We start from the raw sequence: 20,924 nt of genomic DNA on the forward strand, positions 1-20,924 counted from the left end.
AGTCGTGTGTTTTCCTGTGCATTTGCGAGCTTGATCGGATTCCCAGTTTTCTTCCATGACAGGATAAATATTACGTTGTTTCGGTGCGCTTGGTTGAGCCGGGCGTGATTGTGTGGGTCTTTCCATGGTAAGAGGTGTAGGAGCCGTCATCCTAGTGAACGGTTGCTCTATTATTTCTTCCGGTGGTTGAGTGCTTGGATTTGGGTTCATTGAAGTTAATTCGTGCGCTTCTTCCGTATTTATTCCATATCGTCTTAATCTTCTTGCTTGTTGAATTTTTTCCATGATTCTTGTAAAAGGGTTACAAATGATCAATATGCGTAGGGATATGATGAATACAATGAATCCTATGATAGATAGGATAAGAATTTTAATGTGTCGAACCATGAGAACATGGTTCCTATCTGATTATCCTGTTTTTCTGACGTCACTATGTCAGAAACAGATTTTGAATTTGATTCCTGCATTAGGCCTACTAGATCGTTTAGGATATTTAATTGTTCCATTTCCATTGTTTCATGCGCTGGATGGCTCTTCAGACTGTAGTCGAAATCGTTCAAGTGCAACTCTTTGAACTCTGTGATAAGGTCTAAGTTTGGCATGTGAATGCTTGCTTTTTGTTTTACCCACTCTCCGTCTGTTGAATTATGTTCCCAGGTGTGATGGAATCCATTTAAATTTACTAAATGAGTTTTCCAAAAGCAATCGGAATATGGATGTATGGACCATCCATCTACTCCAATTGTGCAGTTTTTATCTTCATAAGTAAAGAATGGTTGAAATCCACATTTGGATTCTTTTGCGGAGATGAAAATTCGTTTGGTTTCACATTGTTGAAGTGTCATCGCTTGTCCGAAGCCTTGCAGTCTCGTACAGATGGGTAATCCGAGCGCTGAAGCAGCAAGAATTCCGTTACTTTGAGCTAAAATCACCGCTTGAGTTTTCTTTATCGTTGATAGTTGACAATATACGTCGCGAATTTCTTTTGCAAGTTTGTTTTCGTGTTCTGTTTCTATACTTATTTTATATTGCTCATGCATTTTTGAAATATCGAATTTAATTTTGTCGCCGAATTCTTCTATATTTTGGGGTAGACCGCTTTCTGTTTCGTTTTTTGTTGGTACCTCCGGTACTTGTTCTAGTGTTAAAGATGCTGCCTCGGGTATTTCTTGCTGAGATGTTTTTTCAGTGTCATCAATAATTTCCATTATTGCATCTTCCATACCGGTGTGATTTTTCGTAACTGGAGGATCTTCTATTTTTTCAGTTGTTGTGTTATTTGTTGTTGAATTGCTTATTACTTCAGTTGTTGTTGTCGTCGCCATAGTTGTCGTTGATGGTAGTGCAGTGGACGTGGTTTCAGTTGTAGTTGATGGCGATGTAGGTTCAGTACTTGGAGTTGTAGGCCTAGTGGTTGTAGTTGTTGGCTCATTAGTTGTAGTTGTAGCTGTGGTAGTTGTAGTTGTAGGCAGGGTGGTTGTAGTTGTAGGCTTATTTGTTGTAGTTGTAGGCGTAGTAGTTGTAGTCGTAGACTTTGTTGTTGTAGTTGTAGGCGTAGTAGTTGTAGTCGTAGGCTGATTTGTTGTAGTTGTAGGCGTAGTAGCTGTAGTCGTAGACTTTGTTGTTGTAGTTGTAGGCGTAGTAGTTGTAGTCGTAGGCTTATTTGTTGTAGTTGTAGGCGTAGTAGTTGTAGTCGTAGACTTTGTTGTTGTAGTTGTAGGCGTAGTAGTTGTAGACTTTGTTGTTGTAGTTGTAGGCGTAGTAGTTGTAGTCGTAGGCTTATTTGTTGTAGTTGTAGGTTTTGTTGTTGTAGTTGTAGGCTTGGTTATCGTAGTCGTAGGCTTAGTTGTGGTAGTCGTTGGCTTAGTAGTTGTTGTAGGCCTAGTTGTCGGTGGTGTGCTTTTAACGGTCGTTTTCATGGCTGTTGTGGCTATTGTTGTTTTCATTGTGGTTGTGCTTAATTTTGTAGTCGGTTTCGCTGTCGTTGTGGTGCTGGAAGTAGATGAGATAGATTTTTGTGTGGTGGGCGTGGTTAAGTTTTCGTTGTTTGCTTTACTTTCTCTTTTGAGAAGAGGAGGTATAAGTGGGAGTTGTGTTCCGTCCAATGATTGTTGAGTGTGAAGCGCTATAATGGCTGCTGCTGAAAGCGTCCGTATTTGGTGCGGGTTTCGATATTCGAAGTTAAACTGTTGTTTTCTACTTGAACCGTGGCAATGTCCTAAACTCAGACGTCCTAGTTTTAGTGTGAGACATTTTCTGTCTGACGCCGGTGAATGTAGGCCAGTTCTGTCTGTTGCCATGAGCTGTCCTGTGTGTTCGAAAGTGCCCCAAATTGAACTGGTGTTGGCGCATTCCTTTAGAATAAGCATCGTTGTGTTTGCCTTGACGCAAGCATTAGTGTTGAACGGTCTGATGGTGAAATCAGACGTATACTCGAAAGCTTGGCCTTTGTTAGTTGCTTTACTGCAGTTTCCTACGGATACTTGTGATTGCACCAGGGGACCGTTACTTGTGATAAATGTTTTTAGTTCTTTTTGACATTTTGTCCAATCTGCGTCACAATCTTCCATGGTTAGTTGTTTTTCAAGCCCATGATGTGTGACACATTTCCCGTTTGCATATTGTCCATTTTTCAACAATCCCCAGGTGATCATGGGAAATTAGATAGCTGTTCTCTTTTTCTAAAATCCACCTCGTTGATTCCTCTGAACAGGCTGCAGCAAATACGTAGTCGTGTGTTGTCTCCGTGATGCAGATATGAGTATTTTGTACGCGTATCGTTTGGTCGACAATGTACTCAAATTTCGATCCTGATGGGAGAGGGTCGTCCTTTGAAATTTGACTGTACGTTGTCAAAGGGTTTCTGCTTCCGGACTCGTAAGTAATGTATATTGTTGCATCCTTTTGTACGATTTTTCCATCTTCCTTGATTATCTTTGGTCTTCTATGTGCCAATCTTAGAGTTCCCCAGGCGTATGAAATACTGTAGAGGCGAATCCCAAGTTTTTCGTCTTCAACTTGGGTGTCGAAAAGAAAGTGCACTTCTTGAAGAAGAGAACGTTGTGGTCTGGATTTGTACAACTCTCTGTAGTCTTCACACACGGGTGTGGCAAGGTTGGTATTTTTAAGGCATGTTGCGATTGTGTTCTTGAACGTTTCATACAAAATTTTTGTTGTTTCTGCAGGAAACGTCAAGTACGTTAGGGGGATTCCAACCACTTTATGTCCTACTGATACGATATCCTTATCTGGTTTGTTAAGAAAAGATATCTCAATCTGCCGACTGGTGTCGTAAAGGCGGCTGGAGTTATCCGACTCCGGTTCTCGAGGAAGTTCCAGGTATCCTTTCCCTTTTAGTAACGTCTGAGTGTATGAACTGTTGGTTGTTCTTTCTCCCCACACGATTGTATTTTGATTTTGGATGAATTGTCCTTCCGGTTGGGTGGTGTTTAGTAATCCGAAAGGGCTTTCGATTGGACTATCTGGTTTCTCCTGACGTAGCGTGATCTGTTCCGCTATACAGTTTAGTGTTTGGTATTCCTTGATGGCGTACCATTTTCCTTCTCCTGTAGGAGTGGCTGTGAAACTGAGTCCCGTCGGTCCGGTTTGCATGTTATTGGCGCCACATTTTTTATCGTTGACCATCCGCCAACACTCCAAAGGGGTGATTAGTATTGTTTCTTGGGAGTAAACTGTATCGAAGGATCCGATCCAGAACGATCCGGTTATTTTTTTTTGTTTTAGTCCACTGTCGACATGTCCATCCTTTCCAAGTGGCTGCTGGTTTTTGCTTGGTTACTAAGGTGTAAGTAGTTGGTATCCTTGGTAAATGTTGTGTTTCTGGTTTTTCATTGTCACAGTAGTAAGGCAATTCGAAGTCTAGGATTCCTCGTATTTTCATGTTGTTGCAATCGCAGACGGATGCGTAGATAGGGTAAGTAGGGTTAAGTGAATGAAGGATGCAAAGAAGGAAGAGTAATGTCTGCATCTGGGAAAAATGAAAATGTTTAGTAATCCGGTCCTTGATATCGTCTTGTTAAGTGGTATTGGTGATTCGTTATAGGATCGTTTCGGTTTTGGTTACGGTAAAGGTTAGGTATTGTATGGTTTTTTGGTTCTCCTTCGTTCCTGCATGGTTTGATGTTCGTCTTCACTGGATGTATCAGCTGCTGCTTCCTTGGTCGGTCTGGTCGGCGTTGGTGAATTGTTGGTTGTCGTTGGGCTTCAACATTTTCTGGTAGGTTTTGTAGTATTTCTTCTTCCTTAGTTGTTTCTTGTTTTCTTGGTGTGTAAAGTTTGAGACGGTTGGTATTTACGATAGATTTAAGTTTTTTGTTTTCAGTGTGCTGGATCTCGTAGTTGATATCCGAGAAGCTTCGTGAAATTTGAAATGGTCCGTTCCATCGATTTATGAATTTTCCTGCTGCTGGTGGCGCCTTCAGTAATACGTAGTCACCTATGTTGTATTTAATAGTTTTCGTGGTTACGTCGTAGTATTTTTTCTGTCTTGTTTGGGATTTGAAGAGATGTTCTCTTGCCAGTTTTTGAGCTTTTTCCCATTGCTGTGAATACACCATACTAGTATCTTCATAGGTCTCGTATCTTCTGTTAATCTTGATATCATTGGGCATTATTGGTTCTCGTCCGAAGAATAGAAAGAATGGTGTTTCTTGAGTTGAAGCTTGTTTTGCTGTGTTGTAAGCAAAAGTAACGAACGGAAGGTATTTGTCCCAGTTAGCAGGTTGGTCTGAGACATAACAAGCTAGCATGTCACAGAGAGTTCGATTGAACCTCTCAACTAATCCATCAGTTTGTGGATGATAGGCCGTAGTCCTTATTTGTTTGACTTTGAATAGTTTACACACCTCTTGTATTAGACTGGATAGAAAGTTAGTACCTTGGTCTGTTAGAACTACTTCTGGAGATCCATATTTAGTAAATATTTTATTAACTAAAATCTTCGCAATTGTTTGGGCAGTTTGATTTCTCATTGGAACTGTAAAAACAAACCTACTGGCATAATCTGATATAACTAATATATATCTGTATCCCTTAGCGCTTTCTTGAATTGGGCCCACTATATCCATAGCGATCCTTTCCCATACTCCTTCAACTAAAGGCAAAGGGTGCAATGGTGCTTTACTTCCACCTACCGCTTTTCTCTTATTGCACATCAAACAACTTTTAACGTATTCTATTACGGAAGTACGCATGCATGGCCATGTGTACTGTCTCTGAAGTCTAGCCAACGTTTTTCCTACTCCTAAATGTCCTGCCAATATGTGATCGCGATTTTCCTTCAAAATTTGTGGTACCAGTCTTACTGGCGTTACAATTCTTCTTCTGGTATCTACTAATAGTCCTTTGTCGTTTATTTTAAATTTATTTTTAACGTCCTTACTTGGATTGGCCATTGCCATTTCTTTTAATATTGTTCTGCAATACTCATCTTTGTGTTGGAGTTCTATCCATTTTTCCGTGTCCTTAGACTGATTACTTTCCGTTTCAAAAATTACTTGTTTTGTTCTACTTTCCTTGGTTTCGTTTTTTACTTCTGGTTTCTCTTTTGTACCTGTTGACCTTGTTTCTACTTTCGCTAGCGGCACTATTGGGGTGCGACTAAGTGTGTCAGCATTTTGATGTGACTTTCCTGGTCGGTACCCAATAATGATATCAAATTCTTGGATCTTAAGAGCCCATCGAGCTAATCTTCCTGCTGGTTCTGTCTTACTCATTAACCATTCTAAAGGTCTATGATCTGTAAATACGGTAAACTTACGCCCGTATAGGTACGTCCTAAACACGTCGATGGCGTGGATTATTGCGTATGCCTCTTTCTCTGTGGTTGACCACTTGGCCTCGCGGTCGTTCAGATGTTTAGAGGTATAGGCTATGACGACTTCTACGTCGTCTGATTTACGAAGGTCCTGTCCGTCGGACTCCGCTAAATCCGCTGATTGAGGTGGAGGTTGTATTTGAGCCAAGACTGCTCCTATTCCATATCCTGAAGCATCCGTGTAGATGATAAATTCTCGGGAAAAATCCGGATAACCTAGAACAGGTCTAGTGATGAGACAGTTCCTAATACATTGAAAGGCGTCCCTTTGTTCCTCCCCCCATTTCCATTCCGCTGACTTTCTAGTGAGCGCAGTTAGTGGATGGGCTTTATCAGCAAAAGCCCAAATAAATTTCCTGTAGTAGCTGGCTAGACCTAAAAATGAGCTCAATTCTTTTACTTTTTTGGGAGCGGGATATTTAATAATCGCGTCTAACTTTTTTGTACTTGGTGTTATTCCTTTCCCGGATACGATGTATCATAAATAATCTAATTTTTCTTTAAAAAATTCGCACTTCTTCCTTTTCAACTTTAAACCCGCTTGTTTAAGGAGTCTAAAAACTGCTTCCAAGTGTGTCACATGATCAGTAATTGAATTACTGAACACTATGATGTCATCTAGGTAAACCAATGCGAATTTGTACAATACCGTTTTCAATATGTTATTCATTGCTCTTTGAAAAGTGCTGGGTGCATTTGTTAAACCAAATGGCATTCGATTAAATTCGTATTGGCCAAATTCACAAATGAAAGCTGTTTTGTGTTTATCACTTTCTTCAATTTCTATTTGCCAGTAGCCGCTTAGTAAGTCCAATGTAGAAAAATAAACCGATCCGCACAACGCGTCAATTGTGTCATCTATCCTAGGTAGAGGGTACTTATCCTTAATCGTAATTTTGTTCAAAGCTCTGTAGTCGATGCACATTCGCATCTCTCCATCTTTTTTAGGTACCATTACTATGGCTGCAGCAAAAGGACTGTGGCTTTCTCTTATTATTTTGTTACTTAGCATTACCTCTATTTTAGTCTTAACAACAAGTTTTAGGGATTCGGGTGTTCTTTGCAGTCTTTGATTAATGGGAGCGTTATGGCCTATGTTGATGTGATGTTTCACTTGTGTAGCTAGACCCAAGTCGGATTCTTGGTCTGCGAAAAGATCTTCATGTTTCTTTAGTAAAATTTCAATTTTAGTTTGTATGTCGTCTGATACATTGAGTGCTTGTTCTTCTTTTTCAACAATCTTAGCTATCTGCTTAGTTTTATTATTAAAGTCTAATTGAGTGAAGGATTCTAAATTACGATAATCTTGTTGTGTAAGATTTTCGTCTTCTCTATCAATCGGGATTAGTGGTATATGGATGCCTGCTTTGCTAAATGTTACGCTATAAATGGGCATGGTATTACTTCCAAAATTATGTTCTACTCCAAAGTGATCATAACATATTTGACGATTTTTAGTGTTAATCTTCACATTATTGTTAGATAAGAAATCTAATCCTAAGATGCATTGTTCATTTAAGTTGCTCATAACATAAAAGTGGTGGTTAATAATATGGTTATCATTGATAATAACTGAAAATTCAAATTTCCCTATCGATTTAAGTTCTTGTCCCGACAGGCCGACACCGTTCTAAAAATAGGAGGATTCGCATTTTCTACTTGTTTTAAGTGCTCATTACATTCTAGAGTATCCAATATTTTACTGGATACTAAGCTAGCGGCTGCGCCAGTGTCCACTAAAGCTATGATTTCCTTATTAAAGATTCTAACGGGAATACGTATCAGTTTTGGAATTTCTACTTCTACATCTGATCCTAAATTGTATGTTAGTTGGGAGTTACTGGTTTTATGGTGTTTATCGGGGACCTTGGTTGTTGGTACGTGCCATATCTGTCCAACATTCTCTTGCAATATGTCCTCTTCGGTTACACTTGTAGCAGGTTATTTCTCTATTTTCAGTAGTTCGAGGGTTGTTGCCAGTTTGTTGTTGTTGCTGTAGATGTTGGTTGCTGTTATAACGTGCTTGTTGTCTGTAGTTGTTTGGTCCGTTGTAGTTTCCTTGTCGGTTGGGGTAGTCGTTCCGATATGAGGGACGTTGGTGAGATGGAAATCTGGTTTGCCTGTATCCTGAAGGATTATAATTTCTTCGTCCTGACGAATTGTAATCTCTGCGGTAAGGGCTGTTGTCTCTGTTTCTACTTAGACTTCTTTCTCGACTTGATTCTCGGCTGTTATGACTGTCAGCAAATCGCACTCGCGAATCACGTGATCTTGAGTAACGTTCACTTGGACGTGGTCTTCTGTTTTCGTATTGGTCAGTTGCAGCTATGGTAACGTCGTTTTCCTCGATGATGTTCCGATGTCGGTTGCTTGAAGACTTGGTGATAGAAGCGTTGAATACTTGTAGCTGGCGAATGAAGCATAGATCAGAAACTTTTCTTCCAGAGTCTCGTTGTTATTCTTGCGGTCTCGTTGGGACCTCCAAATGTAATAGTTTCTAGACTGTGTATTTGCCAGTAAACTAACTCTACTTAAGACGATACAACCATGTGCTTATATACCAAGAGATTGAAGGTTAAGAAGGGAGGGGTTTACAATAACTTTTACTTTTATCATTAACTATTATCCGCAGGGAAGGTTGCATTCGTGACGACCTTCTTGCTGGGTGGGGCTGCTGTTGCTAGGAGGAGTTGCTGCGGTCTATTACACTTGTTCAAATGTTTCTTGTATTTCCCGTATAGTCTTAAGGATTTTTCTTTTTTTTAAACCGCCTGCCTTCGGCCACGGAAGAGTCGCTGCAATCGCATATCTTCCGGCCGTTTGAGATTTACCACCCACTCGTTCGGGAGCCCTGCACAATTGAACCAACTCCTGACGGCGTCATCAAATTACGTTTCAAAATTATTTTTTTTCCAATATCGCCCCATCTGTTGTGGGTAGAATGTTATTCAAAGCTCTCCATCCATTAGTGCGCATCTTCTTCCGAACTTTTTTGGAAGATTGGTGAGCTAATAAATTTTCTGACAACTTTCATAGCTTGTCTTGGCGGCTGCTCAATATGCCTTGATGGCACTTGAAATTGTTGTCCACCAACCAGAAAAACTGAACTCGTCGCCGCTCTCAAATCGATCTCAGTTTCTGGATCCGAGTCTAAGCCTCTTGCAGTCTCCACTGATTCACCCTGACTGTCAGCTTCTTCGGTCAAATGGTCCTTTGGAATAGGACCTTCAAAATTTAGGGCTTCACCAACAAAGTAAGTTCCACTCTCCAACGACGAGGCTGGGGTAGGTGAAGTTTCTACCGGAACGCTTGATAGCTCTCGAAGCAGATGTAATCGTCGGCTGGGGTCTCTTGGGCAACTAGGTAGCCGTGGTTTTGTCCTCTTTGGCATCGGCTAACAATGACTGCAGCACGACTTCGTTTACTCTCAGGCAACGAGCTGCGTTTTCAACAATTGCCGCACCACAGCACAAATTCGCTACTTACTAGTAACGCTCTGCGTCTCAAAAATTAAAACTCTGCAGCGCTAATTCGTCACTTACGGGTAACGAGCTGCGTCTCCAACAATTGTCACACGAGTTGTTTTGGACAAGAACAAATGAATGCAACAAGTGATGACTTAATTCTAAACAATGGTTTAACTCGAACAAAAAGGGATAACCATTACCAAAAGTTGGAAAAGCGTCTGAAGACCTCTAGGGAAACCAGGAAACTCCTCTAACGGAGCCCAGCTCCGGGAGCTCACCCGATGGATACTCATCTAACGCAGATTCGGGGCAGCGTTTTATACCGTCGCGTGAATTACTCCCCTTCCGGACTGCGTATCTGCGTATCTTTCTTAGAGCGGACTTCTCCCGATAATTTCTTCACCATGATCGCAGCGTTGTCCAACGAGCGGATGACTCATCTCTGCGAAGAGATAACCAATCTCCCATTTCACCCGCGACAATATCAAGATTAACAGAAGATACAAAACCCATGAAGATACCAGTATGGTGTATTCACAGCAGTGGGAAAAAGCTCAAAAACTGGCAAGAGAACATCTCTTCAAATCCCAAACAAGACAGAAAAAATACTACGATGTCACCACGAAAATTACTAAAAACAACATAGGTGTATTTAGTAGAATTCATAAATCGATGGAACGGACCATTTCAAATTTCAAGAAGCTTCTCGGATATCAATAACGAGATCCAGCACACTGAAAACAAAAAAAAAATGAAATCTGTGATACATACCAACCGTCTCAAACTCTACATCCCAAGAAAACAAGAAACAACCGAGGAAGAAGAAATACTACAAAATTTACCAGAAAATATTAGAGCCCAACGACGACCAGCAATCCACCAAAGCCGACCAGGCCGACCATAAAAAAACAGCTGATAAATCCAGTGAAGATGAACATCAAACCACGCAGGAACGAAGTAGAACCAATAGAACAAACAAACCACATAATACCCAACCATTACCGTAACCAACTCCAAAACGATCCAATAACGAACCAACGATACAACTTACAGAGACGATATCAAGGACCAGATTACTAAACTCTTTCATTTTTCACAGATGCAGACATTACTCTTCCTTCTTTACCTCCTTCATTCATTTAACCCTACTTACACTATCTACGCATCCGTCTGCTATTGTAACAATATGAAAATACGAGGAATCCTAGACTTCGAATCGCCTTATTACTGTGACAACGAAAAACCTGAAACACAACCCTTAGCAAGGAAACCAACTGCTTACACATTGATAACCAAACAAAAACCAGCAGCCACTTGGAAAGGATGGACATGTCGACAATGGACTAAAACAAAGAAAATAACCGAATCGTTCTGGATCGAACCCTTTGATACAGTATACTCACAAGAAACAATATTAATAACCCCTCTGGAATGCTGGCGGATGGTCAACGATAAAAAATGTCGCAAAAATAACATACAAGTCGGACCGACGGGACTCAGTTTAACAGCCACACCTACAGGAGAAGGTAAATGGTATGCCATCAAGGAATACCAAACCCTCAACTGTATAGCAGAACAGATAACGCTACGTCAGGAGAAACCAGATCGCCCAATTGAAAGCCCTTTCGGATTACTAAACACCACCCAACAGGAAGGGCAATTCATCCAAAATCAAAATACGATCGTGTGGGGAGAAAGAACAACCAACAATTCATACACACAAACATTACTAAAAGGAAAAGGATACCTGGAAATTCCCCGAATACCGGAGGTATCCTGAAAGAAAATCATGGCAGTGGAAATATCATCTGGGACATGATCACCTGGGGGTTGTTGAAAAATGGACAATATCCAAACGGAAAATGTGTCACACATCATGGGCTTGACAAACAACTAACCATGGAAGATTGTGACACAGATTGAGAAAAATGTCAAGATCAACTGAAAACATTGATCACAAGCAACGATCCCCTAGTGCAATCACAAGTATCCGTAGGAAACTGCAGCAAAGTAACTAACAAAGGCCAAGCTTTCGAGTATACGTCTGATTTCACCATAAGACCGTTCAACACTAATGCTTGCGTCAAAGCAAACACAACGATGCTTATTCTACAGCAATGCGCCAACACCAGTTCTATTTGGGGCACTTCGAACACACACCCAGACGGCACAAAACGTGCCTAATGACCTCCAACGGAGTATTTTGTGGGAGGTATGGGATATCCTAGGGAATGCCTATAAGCATTCCAAAAAGGATCTCCTGAAGCTCTTGGTGTCACTCCTCACAAGTTCCAACGGATCTCCCGCTTCCTAAAGATTACCTTATAACCTCCTAGGTGTATCCCATTTGTATCTACCCCTTTTTTTTTTCTTTCCCAGCAAGTTGTATACCCTTATACGAAAATAAAAAAGTACAAAACATACACATTTCAAAACATTTCTGTGTTGCTCGCCTGATGTGGCTTCATTTCTTTATTTTTGACAAAAAGCATGAGCAAATGAGATTCAAGGTGGGCAATTATGTTCGAAGTTGAAACTAGAACAGTGGCTGCTATACCTATAGCACAATTTAAAATATTATTAAAGTCTCAAATTTATATAAGTATAGTATTATATTATATATGTAAGTAGCTAACCTGTAGCTGAAGTTCCACAACTGTGAAGAAGTGATGAGCCCTGTGGACAATGTTGTTCGAAGTCAAAAGAACAGGGACTACTATACCTGTGGCACAATTTAAATTACTATATATAATTATTTCAATTTATATAAGTAAGTTGCAAACCTGTAGCTGAAGTTCCACAACTGCGAAGAAGTGATGAGCCCTGTGGACAATGTTATTCGAAGTCCAAAAACAGGGACTACTATACCTGTGGCACAATTTAAATGACTATTGAACTTTTCCAATTTATATAAGTAAGTTGCAAACCTGTAGCTGAAGTTCCACAACTGCGAAGAAGTGATAAACCCAGTGGACAATGTTGTTCGAAGACCAAAGAAGAACAGTGGATGAAATACCTATGGCACAATTTAACATATTATTCAAGTAAATCAGTTAATATAAGCGGTTAGCTTACCTGTACCTGAACTTCCACAACTGCAAAGAAGTGATGAGCACAGTGTACTCTATGGGCTATACCTACAGCACAATTAAACGTGCAAGTTATGTTATTAAACATATATTAATCATCAATTTACCTGCTGGCAGCTTCAGAAAACAAATTGCAAACAAGACCTCCTAGTAAAGCTACCAGAGCAAATGGATTTTCTAGAGAAAAAAACACAGATCTTACTGAGTCAGAAATGGCGACTTCAAATTACTGACAAACAAGACGCTTGGCTTAAAAGACGTTGACTGTTGAAAAAAAAAACTTCGTTGCCATTTCTATATTTTAGTCTTGAGGAAAAATTACTCATTATTACAACCACAAACAATAACGCATTATTATGTGTCATCCTGTAAGGCTCCAAAGACCACCGAACAACATCCTTTATTTTTATATAAAGCTGGAAGTTTTTTGGAGGACATGGGGAAGAATTATTCCCTTTCAAGCTCCCGTTTCACCTTCCCATGGATATCCTAAAATAATCTCCCACTTATCTATCCGACGGGAAGGCAACTGAAAGTCCACGGCAGTTTTGTGCTGTCTGGGACAGGACAGCTCATGGCAACAGACAGAACTGGTCTACACTCACCGGCGTCAGACAGAAAATGTCTCAAACTAAAATTAGGACGTCTGAGTTTAGGACATTGCCATGGATTACGTAGAAAACAACATTTGAGCTTCGAATATCGAAACCCGCACCAAATACGGACGCTTTCGGCAGCAGCCATTATAGCGCTTCACACTCAACAATCATTGGACGGAACACAACTCCCATCTATACCACCTCTTCTTAAAAGGAAAGTAAAGCAAACAACGAAAACTTAACCACGCCCACCACACAAAAATCTATTTAGTCTACTTCAAGCACCACGACAACAGCAAAGCCGACTACAAAATTAAGCACAACAACAATTAAAACAACAATAGCCACAACGGCCCTAAAAACGACAATTAACAGCACACCACCGACAACTAGGCCTACAACAACTACAACAACTAAGCCTACAACTACTAGGCCTACGACTACCACAACTAAGCTTACAACTACAGCAACTGAGCCTACAACTACAACAAGTAAGCCTACAACTACAACTACTAAGCCTACTACTACAACTACTAAGCCTACAACCACAACAACTAAGCCTGCAACTACAACCACCCATTTTTGTTTGTATTGTTAATGTTATAATGAAGGATTACAAAAAAAATTTAGTTTTCCCTTAGGTTTGGCAAATTTGTTATCCTAACAAATAAGGATTTTTTAACGGGGAGGCACATTTTTTCCATTTTGACCTCAAGATGAAGAGAATGCGTGCTGTTGTTGATTTGAAATTTTCGACAATTCGACAATCGTAAAATTAATTTATATGGAGCGTCAATGGCCAAAAGTCTAATTCATATACATAACCAGTGTGTTGGATTTGGGGCCATCAAATCACTCAAATCCAAATCAAATCCGAAAAATTTGAGGATTTGGATTGGATTTCCCAATGTGGGAAAAGGCAGTGATTTGATTTGGATTTGACGCAAAATGTCATAAAAATCAAATCAATTTCAAATCCAAATCCAAATCATTAAGAGTAACTTAACCAATGGCCCACCAGAGGTCTGACTTCGCTGACGTCTACTGACCTGACTTGACTTCTGGCTTATTTGAGCTCATATTCCTTCACACGTTGAGTATCTGAATTCTGTGTTTTTATTTTAATGTAATTCTGAGTGAATTTTCTGCAGGTATAAATGTTTAATTAATATTTTTACTTTCTGTTCGGTTTTATACATGTTCCCATTTTGGCATTTTCCTTTTTGGTTTGGTCTTTTCAATAGACCACTATTCCACTAAGTTAACGTGACTGTAGGACCTCGTGATTGTGCCAACTTTGCAATCTACATCTATCAATTACATCAAAGATTCAAAGACAATTAATAAAGGTATCAGTGTATAAGTCCGGTTTATACGCCATGTTCCAACACTTAAAAAGTTTTTCTTTGTAGATTAGTTTGGTCTACTACTAGCTTATGTATCTTTCTGTTGTACATGGTGTTACTGCGAGCCAATTGAAATCAGTTGGAATTCTGATTGCGACTAATTAGCCAGGTCTAGTTCTGTTAGTTTAGTTTACCTACATCAAGGTACTACTTTAACAACTAGCTATGTAGAACTGTGAACTCATCAATCCTTTTATTTTAACTGACATTTTAGAATGAGTAGGGGAGAACGGGGTCAACTTGGACACGGGTCATATTGGACAAAGACCCTAAGTGCTACATGTTATGGAAAAAAAAATTTAAAAAAATTTTTGTATAGACTGCAATGTTTAACGTTCTAGAAAAAATATTGATTAAAATCGAATCATTATTGTTCTTGTTATCGCAGAATTTAAAAAATGGCCCTGTTTGATGTAATATTCTTCACTATTACTGTAAGCATTTTTAAAGTGAAAAACACTACAAATAAATAAAATAATGATATGTGAAATAGCCAATTCATTTCTTTAATGATTGATAAAAAACTTAAATTTTAATGCCTTTCCAGTGTTAAGTTATTAACGAAATACTAAATAGCACCGGGTTGGGTCATTTTGGACACACAGTTTTGGGGTCATATCGGACAACTTCGATATTGGAGTGGGAGGTGCTTGGGAACAGCATCGCCCATTTTATTCAACGAAACATTCTGCTAAAAATAAGATATCGATTACAAATCGATACTCGATATTCTGTTAAGCCCTCCCATTTTACTCTACCCGCCTACAAATTGTCCATTTCAGCCCCCTATTTCGTAAAAATGACATAACTCTCTATTTTTCATTTCTATTGCAAATATTTCAATATGAATGAATAAAATATTGAATAAGCAGTCTACCCATATTTTTTTAAAACTTATTTTATGTCTCCTTATGAGGAAAACTGGCAGTGTCCAATCTCACACCGTCCCTGTCCAGTTTCGCCCCGCCGTTTAAATAAAAACTAAAAAAAACCGACTTCATTAAAATCCTTATAACTCCTTTATTTTAAGACTTAAAAATTACAAAAAAATTGTGGAGTTACCCAAGAAGGTGCTGCACCATTAACTAAAAATAAATATTAGAAAAAGAACATAGAAATCTGAATAAAGAGGAAAGAAATTTTTTGTCCAGTTTGACCCCGTTCTCCCCTACAAGAGGAAACAAAAACGAATCACGAGGAGGTGGTTCACGAGGACGTGGTAGCTCACGAGGACGTGGTACCTCAGGCAATGGGCAAACCGTTCGAGCTACAAATCCTACTAATACTCCACTTGCTCAAGACATTTCTCAAGAAAATGAAGACCGGATACTATTTACTAGCCGAAGAAGAAAATCACGGGGGAATTGATGAAAGTATGGAAACTGAAGATGAGCAAGCAGATGAAGATACTGCACAACTACCTTCCACATCTAAGTTACCAGAAGGAGCGCATTCTATCCCGATTTTTGAGCAAAGCAAATGGCCAAAATGGAGGAAGACTTGTTGGACTGATTGGCATGGATCATCGGGAAAAGTACTTGCAAAGTGCAAGTTCTGCAGTTCTGGTATCTATCATTCTGGAAACAAAGACTCGTATTCAAATTTTTTAAGACATATCAAAAGGAATCATGTTGAGGAATATGGCAAAATTCCTAAATCCTATCCTAAATCCAGTCTCAGACAATCTTCGATGACCCCGTTTGTTTGCAATGGAAAGAAAACTTCTAAGGCCAAAAAAGAACAGTTAGATAAATTGGTTACTTTAATGATCTGCAAGGACAACCTTCCCCTTACGATTTTAAAACGAGAGGGGTTTCGGAATTTGATGGCCGTTGCAGTTCCAGATTACCAAATTCCTTCTTACGAATGAATGCGAGAGACACTCATTCCACATCTTTATGAGGAAGTTGCAACAACAGTTAAGAAACGTCTTGCCTCGTCCCCTGTTTGTTCAGTAATGATGGATTTGTGGTCTTCTAAGTCAATGGAAGGATTCTTGGGTGTATCATGTTCTGCGGTGACTTGTGACTATGAACCCTTTACAGCATTTCTCTCCCTCCGTGAGATGCCAAAGAATCATACGGCAGCAGCAATCTTTGCGGAATACGAGTCTACGATTGAGGATTGGGAAATAAATAAAAAGGTAAAGTTTAAGAAATCAATTCGTTTGGCTGATGAATGAATTAATTCTTACTTATTCCGTTTTTGCTCATTTTAGGTGATTCGGTGTGTTACTGACAACGCCCGTAACATGATTGCTGCTTTAAGGGTTAAACTTCCAACATTTGTGGACGAGACGGAAAAAGCCCAAGAGGAAGAGGAGTTAATAGAAATTGAAATTGAGGCGGGAATTGACGTTCCAAACTATCTGCTAATCCCCGAGTTTGCTGAATTAATTGCCGAGGCAGACAGCAACGACTTAGAAAGCAATGCTTCGGAATCCGAAGATCATTTTGTATTAGATCTGGATTTAGAATCGTTACTGAACGACAACACCGAGAAGTGTAATGAGACTGGATACAACGTAACGGCTGCTTATCATGCAAGATGTTTGCCCCACCATGTCCAATTAGCCATCAAAGACGGACTATTAGTCATTGAGGTCAGTTTTTGAAACTTTTTATAAATACTTTCTCTAATTATGATTTTATTTTATTTAGAAAGTTGCCAAAGGTGCATTGAATCTTCTAGGGAAGATTGTTGGTGGTATAAGGAGGAGTGTCGTTGACACGAAGACGTTAATGGATTGTGTTGGTTTCAAAATTCCAATGTTAAACCAAACCCGCTGGAGTTCGCAGTATGGGGTGATAAAAGGATCATTGGAAGCCATGGATAAGGATCCCAACATACAATCGAAACTTAACAGCTGCGCTGTTCATGGTTCTCTTACAGCCATACAAATCAAGAGTTTGCGAGAACTCGTCATTATACTTGGACCATTTAATATAGCAACGGATGCTTTTCAGAAAGAACATGAAATGATTGGACTAGTTATACTGTTCTACCTGGATCTAGTTAACAAATGTAGCCTGCATCCTCAATTAAATCCTGATGCTCGATCCATCAATTCGTGTAAAACGGTGGCTGAAGCTCTCCAAAAGTCCCTCACGACTATGTTCTGAATGATTCGCTCTATTTAATTGGTAAACTTTTTACTGAGATTGTTTTAAATATTTCATTACAATTTGAAAACATTTGAATTTTTATTAAAGGATCGATATTAGACCCTCGCATCAAGAAATCATTCATCGAAGCTGGTGGTCTCGACGAAAAAGCCGTTCTCAGAGCAGTGTCAGACATCATTTTGTCCCGTTATCGAATAACTTGTAAGTAGAAAGTTTCGAACTTCGTTTAAATATTTACATTTCTCTGGAATTGATTAAATGGACTCATTTTTACCCCATTTATTGTTTAGGTGAGAGCGAAATTGAGAGTTCTGCCAATGAAAAACGTCATAATTCACAGGACCCTGATGGCTATGAGACTTCATCGGCTGCAAAAAGAAGTAAATTTAATCGCCCCATTCTGTCCTCAGTTTTACCTAAACCACGAACTGAATCTTATCCCGCTTCAGAGAAAGTATTAGAGGAATTTGAAAAATATCTCTCTGAATTCCCGATTGTCAACGACTCGGAAGAATTCGATTTGTCTTACAGTCCTCTTTTATTCTGGAAACAAAATGAGCATAGATTCCCAGCTCTTGCCCCCCATTGCTAGAGACGTGATGGGCGTTCCAGCGTCATCAAGTAATATTGAGCGTGGCTTTAGCACGGCTGTTGATATTAAATCAGCAAAAAAAAATAGAATTAAAGCTAGTCTTTTTCAAATGCTTTTGTTTATTAAAAAAAAATGCCATTTCCTTTCTTAATCATTTCCTCACTTAATCATCATCATCACTTAATAAGTTAATAGCTGTCGGCCTGTCGCTTATCTAGTTATTTTAATTTAGTTTTTTTATGTTTTCTTCTTAAGTTTTTAGTTAATAAGTTATGTACAGTGACAGTTGACAAGTTGAGTGAAGAACCCAGAATAAACAAGTTTTTTTCTTAATTGGTTTCATTATTTTGAAGAGGATTTGATTTGGATTTGTTTTGGATTTGACAAAAATCAAATCAATTTCGAATTGATTTGGATTTGACTCTTTTTTCATTTGATTTGATTTGAAATTTTCAGATTTAAAAAAAAATGATTTGATTTGGATTTGGAATCTGTTGAAATGATTTTGATTTGTCCAATCCGACCAAATTTTCCAAATCCAATACACTGTACATAACATATAAGATTTTCAATTCTATGAAAATTTCATAGAAAATTTCATCACCCTACACATGTCTCACAATATAGTGCATTCTATGATGCACAAATGACAGTCAATGGGGCACAGTGGTTAAATATCAGACTTCTGTGAAAAGGACGTATGGTGCTATGGTTCGAAACCCCCTAAAACCACCAGCTCAGAGCTAAATGAATAGTAGTAGGTCGAAGAGAGATAATAGTTTAAAACTATCGACAAAAAATTAAATAGCTGGCATAAAATAAAATTATTAGAAATAAAAATTTTTAAGTTAATGTTATTCAATAACAATTAAAATAATGTCTTAACCGTTTATGATATTACAAAGTACTGCATGATGATGAAGGACGTCTGCCCACATTTAGACAGACAAACCTTGAAAATACAAGAATACAGTAGGGGTAAAGGGGGAAACCAGACGTCTGGACCTTGAGAATGAAGGGGGTGGATACACCCCCCAAATTTTGGGAAAATAAAGGTAAATCGACAATAGTATTCGGATTACCACTGTTGATTTGTTGTGTTGATGTTGATTACCGAGTTATTTCTCGGTAAAAACCCCGACATATTTCTTAGAGAGTAAAGATACGGGAGAAGAAAATAAAAAAACGGTACCAACTAGCCCTACTCTCCTCTAATTCAAGTAAAATCTTACATCGTGATACACAGAAAATGGTTTTAATTGCTATTTTTCGAACCGTTAACGATATTATTTCAACGAAACTTTTTGGCTTACTCCAGATAACAGTACACAGCGGTTGAAGAGTACTTATTTTTCGCCACTTAAGTGTTTTCTGTACACTGAACAGTACTTTAAAATTTAGGTAGGGATTTCAGCGTACTGAAATAAGAAAATAACATACTTTTATTCGTTTTTACCATATACTTAAACTAAAAGGATTATACCTATCACATTGAACATACTTCAAAAATAATAAAGTTTTTAGATAAGTGTTTTTAAAGGAATTAAGTACTTTTAAAAAATAAAGTGCCATAAGTCAACGTACTTTATTTTTATTTACACACTTATTTGTAAGAGAAAAACTTTTCATTTAAGTATTTTATGGAAAAGCAAGTGCTTTCGTACTTTTATTTCAATTCCCCGTCGCCTCACACACTCATCTTTCTCAATTACCTCACATTTTTGTGAGAAAACAAAAAAAATTTCTAATTTCTTATTCGAATCCCCAATATGCATAGCAAAATAAGGAATTGCTTATGTTAATACATAGCTGAGTAGTTACAGCGGCTGAATTGTGATAATGTTGTATAGAGGTTCAGAGTTCAAACGTCAGCTAGGACTGAGATTTTTAGTATTTAATTGTATTTACAAACTTAAATACGAAGCTCGAAAATACAGATAAGTAGGAGCAAAATTTAAGTAGGGTAATTAAATAAGTAGAATTGGCCTTTTATTAAGTATGAAAAATAAGTACTCAACCACCGCTGTGTAGTGCGCACGTAGGCGAAAGCTGAAATTTTTGGTTTTTCATGCAATTTGCCTCCCCATATTTCAGGCTTAGGGGTAACCACTCTTCTTGGAAGCATGGGCAAGCAGACGGTTATTTCATGCTTTTTATACAATCCTACCAATTGGCCTGCACTATTCGTGGGATGAAAGCAACATAATAGAGCTGCTGCTAAAAACTACTCGTACACTCTCAATTTTTGATTTCTACCTTTTTCCTACTTTTCGGCCACCATGCATAGTAGAACGAAAAAGGTAGAGAAATGGTAGAAAATTTAGTTTACTTTTAGCTAGTAGGCGAATGGAAGATGACCTACCATATGGTAGACAAATGCGTGTCTACCATAAAGTAAGAATTAGCAGACGAAAACGCAAAATCACAACAAAAATGGAGGGGCGATTCCCAAGTAAATATGCACTTTTCATTGGAATATAACAAAACAAAACTTGGGAAGCAAACAAACTTTCTTCTGATGACTTACAGGTTAATTTTACTTCCCCTTTTTAAATTTGTCATATTTTATTTGATTTTATACAACTATTTCCACTTTGGCTTTTTAAATTTGTTATTGAACATTAACATTTCCTTTGTTATTTTGAAATATTTGGGTTAAATTAGCAATTAAAAATGAAAAAGATAGAAATTATAGTTTAAAATTAATATATAATTATTAAAAGTAGGATTTTATTATTAACAAATCCTCAAATATCTTAAATGTAAACATACTTTAGTTTTCAGTCAGAATTTTTTCTAAGTTCTTAACT

General features: G+C 38.4%; 3 protein-coding genes and 2 long non-coding RNA genes across 6 annotated transcripts; 3 read left to right on the forward strand and 2 right to left on the reverse strand.

Moving 5' to 3' along the window:
* Positions 1–333: 333 nt before the first annotated feature.
* On the reverse strand, positions 334–2,015 carry LOC123475652 (salivary glue protein Sgs-3-like; the record flags this gene model as incomplete). Its single annotated transcript, XM_045178648.1, is given in 3 exon segments — positions 334–377; positions 380–1,031; positions 1,419–2,015. Coding segments are annotated over 3 exon segments (1,293 nt in total), but the record flags the coding sequence as incomplete, so codon positions are not given.
* A 9,725-nt stretch (positions 2,016–11,740) lies between these two features.
* Positions 11,741–13,440, reverse strand: LOC116936258. The gene is made up of 6 exons (XR_004401651.2): positions 12,500–13,440; positions 12,379–12,440; positions 12,231–12,319; positions 12,087–12,171; positions 11,940–12,025; positions 11,741–11,860 (listed from the first exon to the last, which is right to left on the reverse strand). It is a non-coding gene; the product is annotated as an uncharacterized LOC116936258 (long non-coding RNA).
* Positions 13,441–13,507: 67 nt separating this feature from the next.
* On the forward strand, positions 13,508–14,700 carry LOC116936260. 2 transcript variants are annotated; one of them, XR_006651248.1, is made up of 3 exons: positions 13,508–13,575; positions 13,633–14,340; positions 14,404–14,700. It is a non-coding gene; the product is annotated as an uncharacterized LOC116936260 (long non-coding RNA). The 2 variants fall into 2 exon arrangements; XR_004401657.2 differs by having other exon boundaries at positions 13,512–14,340; positions 14,404–14,541; positions 14,612–14,671.
* Positions 14,701–15,581: 881 nt separating this feature from the next.
* LOC116936257 lies at positions 15,582–16,525 on the forward strand. Its single transcript, XM_032943408.2, has one exon. It carries the CDS (start codon positions 15,647–15,649, stop codon positions 16,265–16,267), a length of 621 nt encoding a protein of 206 aa, XP_032799299.1. The 5' UTR covers positions 15,582–15,646; the 3' UTR covers positions 16,268–16,525.
* Positions 16,358–17,533, forward strand: LOC116936256. Its single transcript, XM_032943407.2, has 3 exons — positions 16,358–16,540; positions 16,616–16,999; positions 17,058–17,533. The coding sequence occupies exons 1-3, from the start codon at positions 16,358–16,360 to the stop codon at positions 17,517–17,519; spliced, it is 1,029 nt and encodes a 342-aa protein (XP_032799298.2). The 3' UTR covers positions 17,520–17,533.
* Positions 17,534–20,924: the final 3,391 nt, after the last annotated feature.

The sequence above is a fragment of the Daphnia magna genome, linkage group LG9, assembly GCF_020631705.1.
Source record: "Daphnia magna isolate NIES linkage group LG9, ASM2063170v1.1, whole genome shotgun sequence".
Taxonomy (NCBI): domain Eukaryota; kingdom Metazoa; phylum Arthropoda; class Branchiopoda; order Diplostraca; family Daphniidae; genus Daphnia; species Daphnia magna.